The sequence below is a fragment of the Pan troglodytes genome, chromosome 6 (assembly GCF_028858775.2).
Source record: "Pan troglodytes isolate AG18354 chromosome 6, NHGRI_mPanTro3-v2.0_pri, whole genome shotgun sequence".
NCBI classification, from domain to species: domain Eukaryota; kingdom Metazoa; phylum Chordata; class Mammalia; order Primates; family Hominidae; genus Pan; species Pan troglodytes.
Window position 1 is genome coordinate 104565783 of NC_072404.2, and position 21532 is coordinate 104587314.

Here is a 21532-nt window from a genome sequence, read left to right on the forward strand (position 1 = left end):
TTTTTTTTTTTTTTCTGAGACAGGGTCTCTCTCTGTTACCCAGGCTAGAGTGCAGTGGCGCAATCTCGGCTCACTGCAGCCTCTGCCTGCCAGGTTCAAGTGATTCTCCTGCGTCACCCTCCCAAGTAGCTGGGATTACAGACACTCACCACCATGCCTGGCTAATTTTTTTGTATTTTTAGTAAAGATGGGGTTTCACCATGTTTGCCAGGCTGGTCTCAAACTCCTGGCCTGAGGTGATCTGCCCACCTTGGCCTCCCAAAGTGCTGGGATTACAGGCATGAATCACCCTTCCTGGCAAAAATATTCTTTTTTTTTTTTTTTGAGACAGAGTCTTGCTGTGTTGCCCAGGCTGGAGTGCAGTGGCACAATCTTGGCTCACTGCAACCTCTGCCTCCCGGGTTCAAGTGATTCTCCTGCCTCAGCCTTCCGAGTAGGTGGGACTATAGGCGCCCACCACCACACATGGCTTTTTTGTATTTTTAGTAGAGACGGGGTTTCACCATGTTGGCCAGGATGGTCTCGATCTCTTGACTTCGTGGTCCACCCGCCTCGGGCTCCCAAAGTGCTGAGATTACAGGCGTGAGCCACAGCGCCCAGCCGAAAATATTCTTATAATTAGTATTGGGTTAGATAGGAAATTCATTTCAAAGAACTAATGCCTATAATTAAATTTAAATATTTCAGATCCAGCTTTCTTTATTTTAAAAATTTTTTATTTTATTCTATTTTATTTTATTTTTAAATGGAGTCTCACAATGTCACCCAGGCTGGAGTGCAGTGGCCAGATCCAGCTTTCAAAAGCAATCATCTTCATAGATGAATTTTTAAATTTTTTAATGTTAAGTATGTAGTAAGGTATATTAATCTAGCTCTCAATATAGAAAGGAAAAATATGTAAGAATATGCAGTTACAAATAAGGAGCAAGAGTTTGGTTGTCTAGGACTTTTAACTCTTAACTACTGTCAGCAAACTAGTGAAAGTGGCTGGAGTTAAATTTACCACTACATGCTCATCAAAATCAAGTTAAATATTAAAAAGCTATCAAATTCAGAGAAAAGCCATTTAATATAATCAAACAAACAATTAGGCACTGTGCTTTTCTAAAACACTCTAGGATCTTGTGACCCATAGTTCACGAGGGTATTCCAATATTCAAGTATAAGTTGTGTGCATCTGTTTTTATTTTTTAGAGATATATGTTTCAGGTATTAAATGTACATACAATAAATATTTGAATGAAATTATTTGTTATATAAGAACTGGTAACTATATCCTGGTGTAGCTTTTTCATTTAAAAAAATTATTTCATTTTATTTATTTATTTATGTCAGTAGTTTTGGGGGAACAGGTGGTGTTTGGTTGCATGAAAAAGTTCTTTAGTAGTGATTTCTGAGATTTTGGTGCACCTATCACCCAAGCAGTGTACACTGTTCCCAATGTGTAGTCTGTTATCCCTCATCCCACTCCAACCTTTCCTCCCAAGTCCCCATAGTCCCTTATAACATTTTTATGCCTTTGCATCTTCATAGCTTAGCTCCCACATATAAGTGAGAACATATGATGTTTGGTTTTTCATTACTGAGTTACTTTACTTAGAATAATGGTGTCCAACTCCATCCAGGTTGCTGCAAATGTCATTATTTTCTTCCTTTTTATAGCTCAGTAGTATTCCATGCTGTATATATATGTACCAGCTTTTCTTTATCCACTCATTGATAGATGGCATTTAGGGTGTTCTGTCTTTTTGCAATTGAGAATTCTGCTGCAATAAACGTGAGTGTGTGGGTGTCTTTTTCATATAATGACTTTCTTTTGTCTGTGTAGCTACCTGGTAGTTAAATTGCTAGGTCAAATGGTAGTTCTACTTTTACGTTTTTTTTTTTTAATTTATTTATTTTTATTATGCTTTAAGTTTTAGGGTACATGTGCACACTGTGCAGGTTAGTTACTCCATACTGTTTTCCATTGTGGTTATACTAGATTACATTCCCACCAGCCGTGTAAAAGTGTTCCCTTTTCATCACATCCATGCCAACATCTATGTTTTTTGTCTTTTAATTATGGCCATTCTTTCAGGAGTAAGGTGGTATCACACTGTGGTTTTGGTTTGCATTTCCCTGATCATTAGTGATGTTGAGCATTTTTTCATACATTTGTTAGCCACTTATATATCTTCTTTGAGAACTGTCTATTCATGTCCCTAGCCCACTTTTTTATGGGATTTTTTTTGTGTGTGTGTGTCTTACTGATTGGCATTCTCTATAGATTCTGGGTATTAGTCCTGTGTCGGATGTATAGATGGCAAAGATTTTCTCCCACTCTTTGGGTTGTCTGTTTACTCTGCTGAAAACATTCTTTGCTGTGCAGAAGCTTTTTAGTTTAATTAGGTCCCATCTATTTACCTTTGTTTTTGTTGCATTTGCTTTTGGATTCTTGGTCATGAACTCTTTGCCTAAGCCAATGTCTAGAAGAGTTGTTTCCAGTGTTATCTAGAATTTTTATGGTTTCAGATCTTAGATTTAAGTCTTTGATCCATCTTGAATTGATTTTTGTATAAGGTGAGAGGTGAGGATGCAGTTTCATTCTTCTGCATGTGGCTTTCCAATTACCCCAACACCTTTTGTTGAATAGGGTATCCTTTCCCCACTTCATGTTTTTGTTTGCTTTGTCAAACATCAGTTGGCTGTAAATATTTGGCTTTATTTCTGGGTTCTCTATTCTGTTCCTTTTTTCTACATGCCTATTTTTATACCAGTACCATGCTGTTTTGGTATAGCCATGTAGTATAATTTGAAGTCAGGTAATGTGATGCCTCCAGATTTGTTCTTTTTGCTTACTCCTGCTTTGGCTATGCAGGCTCTTTTTTTGTTCCATAGAAATTTTTAGGATTTTTTTTTCTAGTTCTGTGAAGAATGATGATAGTGTTTTGATAGGAATTGCATTGAATTTGTAGATTGCTTTTGGCAGTGTGGTCATTTTCACAATATTGATTCTACCAATCCGTGAGCATGGGATATGTTTCCATTCATTTGTGCCATCTATGATTTCCTTCAGCAACGTTTTGTAGTTTTCCTTGTAGAGATCTTTCGAAACTCCCTAAATATTTTTTTAGGAGGGTGAGGAGCTGTTGTAAAAAAGGTTGAGTTCTTGATTTGATTCTCAGCTTGGTCGATATTGGTGTACAGCAGTGCTACTGATTTGTGTACATTCATTTTGCATCCTGAAATCTTACTGAACTTATTTGTCAGATCCAGGAGCTTTTTGAATGAGTATTTAGTGTTTTCTAGGTAAACGATCATATCATCTGCAAACAGCGACAGTTTGACTTCCTCTTTACCAATTTGGATACCCTTTATTTATTTCTTTTGTCTGATTGCTGTGGCTAGAACTTTTCAGTACTATGTTGAATAGAAGTGGTCAAAGTGGGCATCTTTTTCTTGTTCTAGTTCTCAGGAGGAATGCTTTCAACTTTTCCCCATTCAGTGTAATGTTGTCTGTGGGTTTGTCATAGATGGCTTTTATTACCTTAAGGTATGGCTCTTTTATGCCAATTTTGCTGAGGGTTTTAATTGTAAAGGGATGCTGGATTTTGTCAGTGCTTTTCCTGCATCTGTTGATTATATGATTTTGTTTTTAATTCTGTTTATGTGGTGTGTCTCATTTATTGACTTGTATATATTAAATCATCCCTGCATCTCTGATTTGAAGCTCACTTGATCATGGTGGATTATCTTTTTGATATGCTGTTGGATTTGGTTTACTAGTATTTTATTGAGGATTTTTGCATCTATGTTCATCAGGAATGTTGGTCTGTAGTTTTCTTTTTTTGTTCTGTCCTTTCCTGGTTCTGGTATTAGGGTGATACTGGCTTTATATGATGATTTAGGGAGGATTCCCTTCTTCTCTGTCTTTTGGAATAGTTTCAGAAAGGTTGGTACCAATTATTCTTTAAACACCTGACAGAATTCATCTGTGAATCCTTCTGGTCCTGGACTTTTGTTGTAGTTGTTGGCAGTTTTTAAAATTACTATTTCAATCTTACTACTCATTATTGATCTGATCAGAGTTTTCATTTCTTCCTGATTTAATCTAGGAGGGTTGTATATTTTCAGGAATTTATCCATTTCCTCTAGATTTTCTAGATTCATGCATAAAGGTGTTTATAGTAGCCTTGAATGATCTTTTGTATTTCTGTGGTATTGGTTGCAGTATCTCCCATTTCATTTCTAATTGAGCTTATTCGAATCTTTTCTCTTCTTGGTTAGTTGCACTAATGGTCTATCAATTTTGTTTATCTTTTCAAAAACCCAGCTTTTTATTTCATTGATTTTTTGTATTTTTTGTTGTTTGTTTCAATTTCATTTAGTTCTGCTCTAATATTGGTTCTTTTCTTCTGCTGGGTTTGGATTTTGTTCTTTCTCTAGTTCCTTGAGTTGTGTCCTTAGATTGTCTGTTTGTGCTGTGTTGGACTTTTTGATGTAGGCAGTTAATGCTATGAACTTTCCTCCTAGCACTGCTTTTGCTGTGTCCTAGAAGTTTTAATATGTTGTGTCACTATTATTGTTTAGTTCAAAGAATGTTTAAATTTCTATCTTGATTTCATTGTTGACCCAAAGATCATTCGGGACCAGATTATTTTATTTGCCTGTATTTGTTTAGTTTTGAGGGTTTTTTTTTTTTTTTTTTTTGAGTCGATTTCCAGTTTTATTCCCCTGTGGTCTGAGAGGGCACTGGATATAATTTTGATTTTCCTTAATTTATTGAGACTTGTTTAATTTATTAATTTATTGGTCTATCTTGGAGAATTTTCCATGTGCTGATGAAAAGAATGTATACTCTGCAGTTGTTGGGTAGAATGTTCTCTAAATATCTGTTAAGTCCATTTGAAGTCCATTATTTTGTTGACTTTCTCTCTTAATGACCTGTCTAGTGCTGTCAGGTGAGTATTGAAGTCCCCTATTATTGGGTTGCCATCTATCTCATTTCTTATATCTAGTAATAATTGTTTTATAAATTTAGGAGTGCTGCGTTAGGTACATACATATTTAGGATTGTGATATTTTCCTGTTGGACTAGTCCTTTCATCATTGTATGATTTCCCTCTTTGTCTTTTTTAACTGTTGTTGCTTTAAAGTCTGTTTTGTCTGATATAAGAATGGCTATTCCTGATTGCTTTTCATTTCCATTTACATGAAATATCTTTTTCCACCCCTTTACCTTAAGTTTATGTGAATCCTTATGCCTTAGGTAAGTCTCTTGAAGATAGCATATACTTGGTTGGTGGATTTTTAATCCATTCTACCATTCTGTATCTTTTAAGTGGAGCCTTTAGGTCATTTACACTCAGTGTTAGTATTGGGATGTGAGGTACTATTTTATTCATCACACTAGTTATTGCCTGAATACTTTGTTTGTTTGTTTGTTTTTGTTTGTGTGTGTGTGTGTCTGTGTTGTGTTGTGTTTTGTTTTTTTGAGACAGAATCTCACTCTGTTGCCTAGGCTGGAGTGCAGTGGTGCAATCTCGGCTTACTGTAACCTCTGCCTCCTGGGTTCAAGTGATTCTACTTCCTCAGCCTCCTGAGTAGCTGGGATTACAGGCACCTGCCACTGCACCTGGATAATTTTTGTAGTTTTAGTAGAGATAGGTTTTTACCATCTTGGCCAGGCTGGTCTTGAATTCCTGACCTAGTGATCCATCTGCCTCAGCCTCCCAAAGAATACTTTGTTTTTTCTTCATTGTGTTATTGTTTTATAGGCCCCATGAGATTTATGCTTCAAGGAGGTTCAATTTTGGTGCATTTCAAGGGTTTGTTTCAAGATTCTTGTAGTGCTGGTGTGGTGGTGATGAATTCTCTCAGCATTTATTTCTTTGAAAAATCCTTTATCTCTCCATTTTGAAGCTTAGTTTTGCTGGATACAGAGTTCTTGGTTTGTAATTATTTTGTTTGAGGATGCTAAAGTTAGGACCCTAATCCCTTTTGGCTTGTAGGGTTTCTGCTGAGAAATCTGCTGTTAATCTGGTAGGTTTTCCTTTATGTTACCACTTTATGTTCCTTTAGGTTACCGCTTGCTTTTCCCTCGTAGCTCTTAAGATTCTTTCCTTAGATAACCTGATGGCTATGTGCCTGGGTGATGATCTTTTTGCTGGTGGTCATCTTTTTGCGATTTATTTCCCAGGTGTTCTTTGAGCCTCATTGTATTTGGATCCTCTTCCTCCTCAGGAACACCAGTTATTCTTAGGTTTGGCTGTTTAACATAATCCTAAATTTTTTGGAGGGTTTGTTTATTCTTTAAAAATTATTTGTCTTTGTCGGATTGGGTTAAAGACCTTGACTTTGAGCTCTGAAGTTCTTTCTTCTACTCATTCAATTTTATTGTCGAAATTTTCCAGTGCATTTTTTATTTCTCTAAGTGTGTACTTCATTTCCAGAAGTTGTAATTGTTTTTCTTTATGGTATCTGTTTTTCTGGAGCATTTTTCATCCATAAACTGTATTTTTTCCTTAACTTCTTTAAGCTGGTTTTCATCTTTCTCTGGTATCTACTTGAGTAGTTTAGTAATCAACCTTCTGAATTCTTTATCTGGCAAATCAGAGATTTCTTCTTGGTTTGGATCCCTTGCACATGTTATAGAATCTTGTTTTGCCACATTACCAGAATTACTTTTCCGATTCCTTCTCATTTGAGTAACCTGTTTCAGTGGAAAAATATGGAACTCAAGGGCTGCTGTTCAGATTCTTTTGTCCCATGGGTGATCCCTTGATGTGGTACATTTCTTCTTTCCCTAGGGATGGGACTTCCTGCAAGCCAGACTTCAGTGACTGTTATTGCTCCTCTGGGTTTAGACACCTAGCAGGGTTACTAGGCTCTGTGTTAGTGCTGGGAAATGTCTGTAAAGAATCCTGTGATGTGATCCTTCTTCAGGTCTCCCAGCCATGGATACCAGTACCTGCTCTGGTGGAGTTGGCAGGGCTATGAAATAGACTGTGTGAGAGTCCTTGGTTTTAGACACGTTGAGGATGCTGGCTTTCTTGAATGCTGGTTATGCCGGCAGTAAAGTTGTCACGTGGACACACTGAGAACCACTGGTTTGCTGGGATTTTGCAGGCAGTGAAATTAGCTGTTGTCTTCTCCCTCCCTGAAACAGGATTGTTCTGTCATGAGTTGCTGTAATGTCCTAAGTTGGTCGGCCTCCATCCAGGAGGTGGTGCTTTCAAGAGAGCCTCAGAGTTTTTGGCCTGTCTTTCAGAACTTGCAGTGGCTTGCCACTTCTTTCAAAGCATCTGTGAATTCTTTTAGTTTTCCTGGTACATTCCTGTGGTGGTTCCTGGATTAAAAGTCCACATTGTGAGTCCCCACACATTGTTCTGTCTGTCCAAGTGGGAGCTGCATGTCAGCCCTGTCTCCTGTCTGCCATCTTGACTCCACAATCAGCTTTTTCATTTTTACTGAAACTTAATTCCACATTGAGAGTTTTTAAATTTCAGCATTAAATAAGTGCCATTTTTGACTAGTATATAAATTTTATTAAAACAACTACATCTGAAAAATAAGGAATTCATAAAGTATCATTTTTATAACTTCTCGTCATTTACATGGAACATGTAGGATCTTTATGACTTAATTTAGTAAATTGTAAATACAGTTTAATTGTTGTTTAACTTGTATTTGACAGCTTACCAAATAAACTAATGAAACGAATCCCACGTAATCTAGATACCTACACTCCAAAGAACAGTACATGGATATTTCTTGGCCTGATAATAAATGAAAAGAAAGGAATAACTGATGTATCTGCCTTGACTTATTGTATCTCAGCATGAAGGGGAGAGAGGGCAGTTCTTAGTGAAATAATGCACATTAAAACAAGATAAAAAATTTTAATTGACATAATGATTGCATATATTGAAGTGGTACATAATTATGTTTTGATTTATAATGTATAGTGATCATATGGTAATTAGCATATCTATGATCTCAAACATTATCATTTCTTTATGTTGGGAACATTCAATGTCCTCCTTCTAGCTATTTGAAATTCTGTAATATATTATTGTTAACTAGAGTCATCCCACAACGGTATAGAACACTAGTATTTATTCCTTCTATATGGTAGTAATTTTGTCCAAGGTAATTTTGTTTAACACAATAAAAAGCCATGCTAAAAACATAAACCTTAATTGTAGATTTTAGTTTTGGTATTGCATTATTTGGTGATGATAAGCTTAGAAAAAATACTTAATTTTTAATTTAAATCATTAAATTTTGTTTCTGTTAATTTATTCTTTATAGCTAAAAGATAAAAAGATCACACTATTTTACTATCACACATTATTTTTGTTTGTTGAAGCAAAGAAAAAAATTTAGAATGTGACAAGAGAAAATATTATTAATCTTAAAGAAAATTTAAGTTTAAAAAGAGGCTGATTCAACACATGTTGTCAGTTCAGTTTCAGACAATGTATAAGATATGAATCATAGTTGTGCAGAAATATCAATTGATTTGGTCACACATATTTAGGACTGATTATTGCTGACTATTGTTATATTTTTGAAGGTTTTAAAAATTCAATTAAAGTGATTATATAGATTTATACTTTAATATTTCAGTGGCAACAGAAATTTTGGTTTTCAGAGCACATCTGAGATTAAAGATTTTATCCTTTTCCTGTGGTTGACTCATAAAAAATCAACTGTATTTTCAATACTGTGATCAAATAAAAGGGAATTGGGACAGTGTGTAGAGTAAGTACTTTTTTTTCATCATTTCATCGTGTTTATTACCTGCTCTCAGATTGCCCAGCAAAGATATTGTAACAGTGTGCATTGTAATCAATAAGTAATGTATAAATATGCAGTTTCACCATGGCCTCAGCACTATTAAATTTTATTATTTTAATTTATTATTTTATTATTAACTGGACAGATAGGAAATGGCATCTCTATTTTCTTTTCAATTTAATGTTCTTTGCTTACTAGTGAAAAGATGATACATGATCTATTGATGTTGCCACCAAAGTTTCAGAACAGTCTATAGGAGGTACTTTAAATGCATTTGGCCTTGTCTAGATTAAAACAACAGCTTACATTTATTAAACACTCACTAAGCACCAGATACTTCGTTTTTTTAAGGATTATATAATATTTATTCTGGTTAGTATACTCATTTTACAACTGTGGAAACTAAGGCTTAGAAATATTAATACATCCAAGGTCAGAGAATCAGTAGGTGGTATTTATAGTTTGGTGGATTTATCCCATCAAAGCTGGTTTTCCCTTTTACTTACCATTTTAACTCCTAAGTTGTACTATCATAGCATACCCATACTCTGAATTCATAACTGAAATAATAACCTTACTTTAAATTTTACATTTTCTGCTGAATTCTCTTTATGCTAGTTGCATATATAATCTTATAGGACATATTTATAAAGACAGCTTAAAATAGACCAGACACTTAAGAACGTATAGGAAGGTAATTTGAATGTTACAGATTTTTCAATATGGGAGATTTTATCAGTTTCATCATAATAACAATAGTGCATTCAAATTCTTTCATGTATGTACCACATCTTATTCTTTTATCACTCCTTCAGACACATGAGGTTATATACTGATCTCCACATGAGGAAAATGAGGCAGGGGACTGTTGTTTGGTTCCACTTCTGTGTGCTTTCCATCCGGATCGTACTTATCAGGATGACATTCTATTATTGCAAATCTGTGCTTTAAATTTATTGGATTACAAAGCTTTAAAGATGTGTGGATCTGGGTGCTATAACACTGCTCAAAATAGCTGCCTGAATGAAGAGATATATGTACTTTAACATTACACTTTTAAAAGTGAGTATATTTCATGAGATGAATTGTCTGTCTTATGCGCAATTATAAATCATTTCTATTTCATAAGACCGTAGAGTGATTTTGAATACAAAGCAATATTGGACAAATAGCAAATTATGTTAAATTGTAGGGCAAATTGAGAAAGCGAAGCTGTGATTTTGAGCAACTGTGCCTTCATGATTTAAAATGCAACTTTCTTATGCAGTATGGAACAATTCTTATTTCCTCTCAAACTTCTATTATAAATGCATTTATTCTTTTTAATTTTAGCTTCACAGATAATTCTGGTTTGGAATTAGGGATCTTTTTTTGAGGATAGGAAGAAATTTGCAAATTATATTTGAGTTTTGATTTATTGTGATAATTGACTAATTTATTATATAATCTGTTATAATCTGAACTATTTAAAAATAATTTTCTGCTTTAAAATCTCTCACAGGGTCTTTCTTAAGACACCTTCATTCACCTCTGGAAATAGCAGCAGTAGTTTCTAATCTTTGGCTAGCAGATAATTTCTAAAATCATTTTTCTTTCTCCCCGAATTGTAGTTTGAGTAGCCCTTGTCTTTCAGAGAAAATGAACTTTATTCCTATTAGAAAAACTGTTAAACTAAAAGATCTGACAACAACATTCTTGAATAAGTTTAAAGAATTTATGGCTTAAATTAATCTGAATTCTAGTTTACCTTTTACCTTGAGCTTGGCTGCTGTTTTCAATTTATATGCATTTTATACATTAACTGCTACCCTCAATTTCCTGTCAACTTTGTAGTAAGCGATACTCTGTCAAATGCTACTCTATGATGCATTTAAATAAAGATAAAAGGTCAATCTAGGCTTTTCTAAAGTTACCATTCTAGGATATAAGCTTCTGAATTGCTTTGTATTTGTATCATTAGACGTAATTTCTGACATTTAAAAATTTACCAAAAATATAATGAATTCAAGGTAGTCATCATATGTCTATGGATTCTTTAAGCATGTTAAAGACTTTATGTATCTTTAACCATAAAAAACATAATATTGCTAAATAAAATTATTCTGTATATCTCTAGGCAATCTAGAACTCATATTCTAGAATTCTAGATCAGCAGTGAACAAAGCGAGGATGTCTACTCTTACCCCTTCTTTTTAATATATGTTGGAAGTTTTAGCCAGGGCATTAAGGCAGTAAATACATAGACAAATAAATAGACAGATAGGAAAGGAAGAAGTAAAATATGTATTTCTTCATAGTGGATGTGATATTATATATCAGAAGATTCTAGGAAATCTGCAAAAAGCTACTAGGATTAATAAATGACTTTAGCAAGGTCGCAGAATACAAGGCCAGTATTCAAAGACCAATTATATGTCTATACTTTAAAATCAAATAACCAGAAACAGAAATTTAAAAGCCAGTATCACTTACAATACAAAAAAAAGAAAAAAAGAAATACTTAGAGGTGAATTTAACAAACATTTTTTAAGACCTATATACTGAAAACCATAGTATATTATTGAGAGAAAGTAAAAATCTGAATGAATACAGAGATACACCATGTTCAGGGATCAGATAAGTCAATTTTGCTAAGATGTCAGTTCTCCACAAATTAATTTAGAATTCAAAGCAATTCTAAATTAAACCCAATGGGCTTTATTTTAGAAATTGACAAGCTGATTGTAAAATTTATATGGAATTGCAGAGGAAAAACAATTGATACAGAGTTAGAAAACTCACACCACCTAAATACTTATTATATAGTAATCAGAGAAGTGTGTTATTAGCATATGATGTTGAAACAATTCATTATCCATTTAGAAATACAAAAGGAAATTCCACCCTTACCACACATCATACATGGAAATCAATTTACAAGATATGATAGACCTAATGTAAAAGCAAAACATAAACACTTTAAGGAGAAAAATAGGAGAAAATCTTAGCAATCTTAAATCAGGCAGAGGCTTTTTAGATAGGAAGCAAAAGCCATCAATTTTTTTTTTTTTTCTTGAGACAGGGTCTTGCTTTGTCACCCAGTCTGGAGGGCATTGGTGCAATCATGGCTCACGGCAGCTTTGACCTCTTGGCGTCAAGCAGTCTTCCCACTTCAGCCTCTCAAGTAGCTAAAACTACAGGTGCATGCCACCACACCTGGCTATTTTTTTTTTTTTTAAGGGACGGGTCTCATTGTGTTACTTAGGCTGATCTTGAACTCCTGGGCTCAAGCAGTCTTCCCACCTTGGCCTCCCAAAGTGCTGGGATTACAGGCATGAGCCACCATGTCCAGCATGAATTTTTATAACAAAGTGATAAGTTAGACTTCCTTGAGAGATACAATTTAAAAAATGAAAAAGCAAGCCACAGACTGGGACAAGTTAATAAATAAGTTAAATGCATAAACACCTACATATATAATGTGTATGTTTGTATATGTATATTGAACATACATGGACAAGGATATGTGTCAAGAATATATAAAGGGCCAGGTGCAGTGGCTCATGCCTGTAATCCCAGCACTTTGGGGGGCCAAAGTGAGAGGATCACTTGAGGCCAAGAGTTCAAGAACAGCCCGGGCAAAACAATGAGATGTCATCTCTACAGAAAATTATAAAATGAGCTTTGCCAGGCATGGGGCACATGCTTGTTAGCTACTCAGAAGGCTGAGGCAGGAGAATTGCTTGAGCCCAGGAGTTCTAGGATACAGTGAGCTGTGATCATGCCACTGCACTCCAGCATGGGTGACAGAGCAAGACTCTGTTTTAAAAATAAAATACACACATACGTGTGTGTGTGTGTGTGTGTGTGTGTGTGTATGTATTTTTGTCTATAAAGAACAATTATAACTCAATAATAGACAACCCAATTTTCAGTAATGGGTAAAACAGTTGAAAAGATATTTCACTGCAGAAGATATGTGAATGGTCAATAAGTGCATGAAAAGATAATATCATCAGTCATCAGGGCAATGGAAATTAAAAACATTATGAAATACCACAAGATACCTACTAGAATGGCCAAAATTTTTAAAGACAGTACTAAGTGTTGATGAGGATGCAAAGCAACTACAGCTTTTATGCATTGCTAGTGGGAATATGAAATGATACTATTACTTCGAAAAACAATTTGACAATTTCTTTATAAGTTAATTATACATTTACCATATGACTTATCAATTCCATTATTTGTCTAAAGGAAATGAAAACTTATGTTCACATAAAGACTTGTTCACAAATGTTTATAGTAACTTTCTTTATAATATCAACCCAAATGCCTATCAGTAGAAAAATAGATAATCCAAATGTGGTATATTGAATACAATGGAAAACTATTTAGTGATAAAAAAGAGCAAATAACTGATACTTACAGCAACATGGATAAACCTCCAAATCATTGTGGTGAGCCAAACAAGCTAGATACTCTAAAATTCCATTTTTATAGAATTCTAGAAAAGATTAATATAGGCCCAGGATGAAGATGACTTACTGGAAAGGATTATAAGGAAATAGTTTGGGTTGATGGAAATGTTCTGTATCTTCATTGGTGTGGTAATTACACGTTTACATATGTATCACAGTTATTGAACTGTACATTTAAAATTCATGTATTTTATTGTGTGTAAATTGTACCTGAATAAAGATGAAAAAGATAGTATTTATAAATTCTATTAATACTTGATTTCCAAAGGAAAATAACACAAAAGATAAGTGAACACTTAAAGATAATTTCAAAGTAAATCTTGCTCGAAACTATATAAAAGTATTTATTAAAAGGCAATTAATTACTAACATCCAAGTGTGAAAATTTTGACCTTTAGTGTATTGTGCAGAAAAATTGTGGTATATTTCATTTAAAATTGAAGACAGCAACATACATTAATCAGAGGAAAGCATCAATTAAATGTAGAAACAAGATTTAAACAAAGATTCATATTAAAATAATGATAAGTAATACTTAGAAACTGCATCCTAGAGACACATTATTGGTATTTTTAGAAAAACAGAAACATATTAGTGTGAAAAGATGTTAAAAAATGAATATTAAATTGTTGAGCACAACACATTATGTTGGCAACAATATACCATAAGTGACTGTAGCTTGCAATAAGGAAATATCTTGTTTTTCTCTTTAGGCTTTTTTTACAGGCATTAATAACAAATATTTCCTTTCCTCCCTTATTTATTGAACCACACCCCTTCTCATACTATCTTTTTCCCCAAAGGAAGTGAATTGATTCACTATCACTACCTCTTGTTATTACAGTTTTTCATTTTAAAAACAAAAAGCACTAAGTTTTCCCTTTCTCTTATTTCAAAGTTATATATTTAGCCACCTAAGTTATGCTATACGTCAAAATGTTTGTTGTTGTTGTTGTTGCTGGTTTGAGACAGAGTCTCTGTCACCCAGGCTGGAGTGCAGTGGCGCGGTCTTGGCTCACTGCAACCTCCGCCTCTCGGGTTCAAACGATTCTCCTGCCTCAGCCTCCAGAGTAGCTGGGACTACAGGTGCGTGCCACCACGCCTGGCTAATTTTTGTATTTTTAGTAGAGACGGGATTTTGCCTTCTTGGCCAGGCTGCTCTCGAACTCCGGACCTCAGGTGATCCACCCACCTTTGCCTCCCAAAGTGTTGGGATTATAGGCTTGAGCCACTGAGCCCGGCCCTCAAAATGTTTTTGAAGTAATTTTTGTTATAGTTACACAAATGCTTCTTGAGTTCAATGGTACAAGAAATTTTGAGCTTGCTTCCATTTTGTATGGCATCAAAAATGTGTAAAGTACTGCAGAATGGGTTACGTATATTACATCTTCTCTTAAAATAATAATTTTTATGGTCCTTTACTTTTTTCCCCCTTCTTTTCCTTTATGAGCTGTGTCCCTAAAAATCACTTTAATTGCACATCTAAGCTTTCTTCTCACCCAAGAAAACCATTTTGAAGTACGTAGGTGATATTACTTTCTTGAGGCTTGATGGACCCTGCTGAGATCAAACCTGTTTACTTTTCTTAAAACTCCTTTTTGTTGGAGAGTCTTAAATATTAGTCTTTGTTAACCTTTCCACAGATTTGTTATTGGGCGGGAAAAACCAGGACAAGTGAGTGAGGTTGCCCAGTTGATAAGCCAGACACTGGAACAGGAGAGGCGCCAGAGAGAGCTGCTGGAACAGCACTATGCCCAGTATGATGCCGACGATGACGAGGTCAGTAGTGCTTGCAAAGATTCTTTTTCCCACATTTTCTAATTCATGAAACTCTCTCTACTGTATAACAGTATGACAGGTTTTATGCAGTTTCTTGAGGAAGGTGTGTCCACATTGAACTAAAATTCTACCTTAGAAAAGAAATACTACTCGCATCTGATATACGCTTAAGAATCAAGTCATGGTATCCTGTTTACAGTATGAAGACTGTGGACACAAGTCTTATCTTTTGCACTATTATAAAGGAAGTCATAGAAACAGAAAGGGATAAAAACACAAAAATGTGAATAATGTCGTCTTTATTGGTGGAATTGGGTGATTTTCTCTCTCTGCTTTATATTTTTTCAATCTTTTCCAAATGTTCTACAATAGTATGTAATGCTTTTCCAAAAAATCGGTAAACACACCCATACACAAACAAATATACATAGAAAAGTACTAAAGATTGCTGAGTGTTTCCAGTGTCTTTTTCCCCCAGGAAGAAAAAGTTCTTTGGATCTGCTCACTATGATTTGTGCTAACATAATGCAGAACAAAGCTTTCCACTAGCACATGTTCCATAGAGCAGATACATATTGGAATAATTTTACATCCTGCTTTCTGTAAAAGATCAAGTAAATGAATAGAAGCTAACCCCCAAGTGAAAACAGCTCTCCCGAACCCTTGTGTGCTGTAATATAATACAGATGCCGGTCTATTTCTAATGTCTTTGAAATGTACATTGATATAATGGGACAACATGCTTTATTATAAACATGTTTAAACATTCATATGTTTCATATTGGTGTGTCAAAAGATCCATCAACAATTTAATTGTAGTATTTTATACTCCATAAACTAGTACATATTCAGATAAAACAAATATTCTTCATTCCAGCTAATATAACCACAGTGAAACTTCATGTATTCAACCCCTTCTTATCTGAATATATAATTTTTTAGAATTTTGCTTTCTAGCCAGGATATAGAGATTAATAAACAGACATTCAAGTATTTTCACATATTTTTAATCTGAGATGTTTTAATCCCAATGTATATTAAGATCTCATGAATATGTGGTATAATGAGGATATATTCTCCACTTATAGCAGAAAATTAGAGGTGGTATATCCGTTAACTTTTGATCAAAGAATAATATATTAGAAATCCTTTAAATGAATGAATTAGACTCTTAGAACTTGATTTAATTTATTTTCTTACTTGGTGAGTCCATTTGAAATGGCAAGTATATTTTCATTACACTGAGATATTTTGTATGAAAAATGTTCTCTTGAATTTTCAAACTAAAAAAGGGATTTCCTCAAATCTTTTGAACTTGTATCTTACCTGGTTTTCAATTCTCTACATTAGTATTTTGTATTTTATCACAGACACTGATTTGCTTCTGCTGCAAGCTTATTCTGAGATTGTAGAATCATTTTCTGCAAGTTTGATTTTTGCGTCCTCACTGTGCTAGGATTTTTGGTCTTAGGTTCAGGGGAGTACAGTGACATCAAGTGGTGGAAGGGGACACGGCCAGGCTTTCTAGTCTGTGTGCCTTGGTGTCTTTGGCATGAAAGCACAGGGATTGGGCTAGATCACAAAATTCCTTCCAGCTTCTAATATTCCATGAATATGAAATAAGACATCAAGTCTAACAAGCAGAGGGGGCAAAGAAAGAAGATAGTCAAATTTTTAAGGCACTCCAAGTGAAACATTTAGATCACAGACCACACATTTTCTGCAGGTATTTTGAGGCGCTGATCACATTCATCCCCAAAAGTTGATATAAAATTTTGCTTTTTTTTTTTTTTTATGACACAGAGTCTTGCTCTGCCACCCAGGCTAGAGTGCAGTGGTGCAAGCATAGCTCACTATATCCTTGAGCTCCTGGGCTCAAGCCAACCTCCTGCCTTGCCTCAGCCTCCTGAGTAGCTGGGGCAACAGGCACACAGAACCACATCCGGCTAATTAAAAAAAAAAAAATTTTTTTTTATAGATGAGGTCTCACTATGTTGTCCAGGCCTTTCTTGAACTCCTGGCCTCAAGCAGTCCTCCTGCCTCAGCCTTCCAAAGTGCTGGGATTACAGGTGTGAGCCACCCTACCTGGCCCAGATTTTTCTTTAACTTGATAATTTGAATAGATGGAAAAAGAATAGTTTTTACTTGACATTTATACTTAGGAATGTATCACATCTTAAATGGAAGATTGCTTATAGATTTTTTTTTGTTTGCCTGTTTTTGTAAAGTAATCAGAGTTGTCACCTGAGCAGATATTTTCAGGGGCAAGGAAATTAAGTAAATATTCAGTGGCAGGCACTTTGCAAGGTGTCTTTCTTACATGATCTCATTTAATCTTTAATGCAGCCAGAAGAGATTTTCTTTTTTTCCCTAGAAATGCAGCAACTGAGGTTTTTTTCTAGTGGTACATCCAGTAGCTGGCAGAGTTGAAATTGGAATAAAGTCTTGCTGGCTCCAAAGCCTGGACTCTTTGCAACACACTGTGCTGTTTTTGAGTAGCATGTAAGAACACTCCTGCAGACACAGAATAACTGGGTAACATCTTTTGTTAAGAGAGTTACTGTTTGCGGTGATGGAGTTTAGGTTCTATGGTTCTTTGTTCTGTATTTCTAATAATAGGGAAATCAAGTCTTTGGATAATTATTTTCTCTATGCAACAGTCCATAAGAATCATCTTTATAGAGTTTAAAGGGAAGAATAATTGAGTACTCAAAATTTTTTTTAATTAGTTTAGCTTTAAGTTAAACTGTTTTTTCTTTCTGCAAGTTGTAGAAGTAAAAACAAGGTGCTTGCTATGTTACTCCAAGTAACTCACTTTATGGAAAAAAGTCAAGGAGACTTCTCCTTTGTATCTGTCTCTCATCCTCTGTGACTTGGGTTTTTTCCCTTTCTTGTATATTACACACTGCCTCACCAAAACATGCCCAGATAAAACCAACTGTTAATTTTCAGTGCATAGGAGAGATGAAAGCTGTACAAATAGTGAAAATCCACTCCAATGTTAAAACTTCAAATTATCACTTGATTCAAATTCTTTTTTCTAATGCTGAAAAAATTATTAAATGGATTGATTTGAGTGCTTTTTCCCTATTTTCTATTTACTCTCTGTCTTCCTTTGTGAATGAAGAATAAAATGTCCAAGAGGCATAAAGGAAATGAGAAGAACAAATATTGGATAGCTAATGGATAAATGCTCCTTGAATAATTGAGTTAATTTCATATATAATTGAACAATTTATTGATTAATATATCTTTGTTAATCAGTCACTTGGTTTTTTTACTTTTATGATTTATAGAATCATCTTGTGATTTCAAAGTTAGAGTTATTTTTATTTGACAATATCCCCTGTGACATTCCCTGCACCAGCCAGGAAAACCTCCATTTAGATACAGAACAACCAAGTTCATCCAACTGATTTCCAGAGCCAGCTCTTAGTCAGCATTTTCTGCTGAAGGATAGATAGCTTCTGTTTTTGATCAAATCATCCAAAGTTGATTGTAACTTGGAACTTGTCACATTGACAGAGGGTATTTGCTTGCTTGCATTCACTACGTGGAAAACATCACAATGGGAGAAATAGATCCTGAAATTATAAACCTACAGTGGAGCTCTAAAAACTATATTGAGAAAGATTACCTTACAATATATTGCTTATGCTTAGACATATCTGTTTCAATGCTTTAGGAAATTATAAGTCATACTCTAGTAGAATTTAAGCTATGTAGATAATTTTCAAACTATTTAAATTTCTGCTTTTTCTGTTTTATTCTTCCTCTACATCTTTAGAAGTGTTTAAAATAAGCAAACAGCCAATTTTATTTTAATTTGCATCCCTGTTTTTGTTTACTCTGTTAAACATTCTGATTTAAAAAAAATGTTAAAATGGCTCTGCCTAAAAGCTGTAGAATAAAAAGGAGGATCCCATTTAAGAAGAGGGAGATGAATATTTGAACAATTGAGAAATTTTAAATGTATATCTGAATATATCTGTGATTCATGATTTAATTTCTGTTTAATCGAAGTATTGATCACTTGTTTTTTTTTCTTTCTTTCTCTTTCTTTTCTTTTTTTAATAATCTGAAAGGTTGCCATGGAGGATTTCAATAAATCTCTCAGACAATCAGCACTATTTCATGACACTCGGGGGGTATGATAAATTTTTCAACTAGAATTTAACTTTTTAGTAACATTTAATCTCTTGTCATACTCCACCACTATCAGTTTGTAGCCTTTTAGTAGTGAGATGATGTAATTATGGTATATATTTTGTGTAGTGTGTATATATTATGAGTATTTTTTATTTAAGAGCATTATGCAGTTTGAAATGCTGCAGGCTTAGACTGGAAATACAGTATGAACTAGTGCTATATTCCATTTTTGAGTTAGAAAATAGGTATGGTCATTGAAATTAAAATAAAGTATTACACTTTAAAAATTATGATTATTTGGCTTCCTTAAATATTCTTTTAAGATATAATATTTATTACATTGTAAAGTCTTAGCTATAGATAGCATTTCAAAGTCTCCTTAGGCAGTAGTTCATAAGAAGGTTAATCATCACTCCAGAAACTGAAGCCCCTTCTATACTGAACCCCCTAAAATATAATTTAATCTTTCTTTCATAATTTGTTTTCATTACTGGAAATTAATATCATTATAACAATATTATAGCAACTTTTTTTTAGAATCTTTTAAAGTATTGAATACAGTTTAGAGTAGCTGCCCTCATGGGTATGGTTTTTTATTGCTTGTGTTAGCATGTAATAATTAGAGGCAAAAATATAATGGAAGCTTTGGTTTGCATAAGTATTAAAAGTTATACAATAATATAATATTTATGTTATAAAAAGTGTTAGAGGGATAACATTAAGTTTGACTCATACTGTTTGCCATTCCTAGTTGGAAACAGCTTGTGTGTGTAAACAAGAGATTGCAATTATTATGGTTGGCCTTTTAATAATGTGAATATAATAATGTAAATAGACTTTATACTGTATCTATAATACTGAGAAACCAAGAGTGGGGGCATTTTTTACCAACATGCCGCAATATTGTCTTAGTACTTAACAGTGTGTATTACAGTAAGCACTGGGACTCAGTGTTTTTCAATCCTTTATCAGGCTGCTCTCTATGGTGGGGGTTAAGCCTTCTTTAATATTTTTTGTCAACCATTTTAGAACACTGTGGCTGAATTGCAAGGAATGTCTGGCAACTGCAATAACAATAACAACTATTTTCTTAAGGTTTGTTTTTTGGTTTAAAGTAATGCTTACCTGTACTTTCCTGCTTCATATGTAAAATTAAATATTCTTTGTGTCTTATTAACTATCTGTATGTTCTGAAGAACTTCTCTAGAGTGATGTGTTTTGTGCATTGAATAATAGTTTGAAAATAATCATTCAAAAAACAATTCTGAAACATAGCATATATTTTAGGTATAGGTTCTGCAATTTAGACTCATTTCTTAATATTTAGCCATGGATATTTTTAACCCCTAACACTTTAAATATCTTGTGATTCAAATTAAAGGGAAAAAGCAAATGTCCAACAGCAGGTCTGTATGATGTTTACACAGTAATAATGCACATAGTGATTTATACTGTCTGTAAATCCAGTACTTTTTTAGAAAATAATCTTTTGATACAAAATTCTTGATTTCTCAAAACACTAAATATATCTTTAAATTATAGTAGTATTTAGTTGCATGATTTATATGGTAGACATATCAAAATATCTAAAATATCAAAATATCTAAAATGATACTATACTTTAAATAATAAAATAATTCTCGTTATGTTTAGTTGCTGTTAATATAGATAGCAGTGCTTAAAAATGGAGGTTGAGTGTATGTAAAAGGCAGGCTGATTTATGGCAATTAGAGGAAGCTGACGAATAAAAGAAATATATTTAACAGCCTGTTCACAGACTCCAATTTGGTCTAATCTCTAAAATCATTAAATTTAATTATATCCTTTGTTTTATGATCCCCAAATCTATAGCAACAGTCATTGTCACCAAAGCCAAGAATCACAAGGTGCTTGGAAAGCATTCCGTTTAAGACCCTATCCATATGTGCACTGGCCTAAGTAGTGTATACACATGCTTAACACACACACACACCACACACACACCACACTCACACCACACATACCCATGCACACACACCACACATATCCACACACACACACCACACACACACCACACTCACACCACACATACCCACACACACCACACACACACACCATACTCACACCACACATACCCACACACACCCACCACACATACCCACACACACCACACACACACACCACACACACACCACACATGCCCACACACACACCACACACACCCACACAACCACACACACACCACACACATGACAAACACCACCCTCACACACCACACACACCACAAATACATACACACCTCACGCCCCCACACCATACACACACCACATACCCACACACGACACGCACACACCACACATACCCACACACACCACACACGC

General features: G+C 34.4%; 1 protein-coding gene across 16 annotated transcripts in view; it reads left to right on the forward strand.

Annotated features, from left to right (window-relative positions):
- Positions 1–21532, forward strand: part of PPP1R9A (protein phosphatase 1 regulatory subunit 9A) — a 387118-nt gene that overhangs the window by 274822 nt on the left and 90764 nt on the right. For 9 of the 16 annotated variants that reach the window (XM_063815444.1, XM_063815448.1, XM_063815449.1 and 6 more), the window contains exons 6-8: positions 14888–15023; positions 19109–19171; positions 20202–20267. In XM_063815444.1, coding sequence (XP_063671514.1) covers positions 14888–15023; positions 19109–19171; positions 20202–20267 — 265 coding nt within the window. The remainder of the gene's footprint in view (positions 1–14887; positions 15024–19108; positions 19172–20201; positions 20268–21532) is intronic. The other 7 variants (XM_063815450.1, XM_063815453.1, XM_063815454.1 and 4 more) reach the window with 2 other exon arrangements.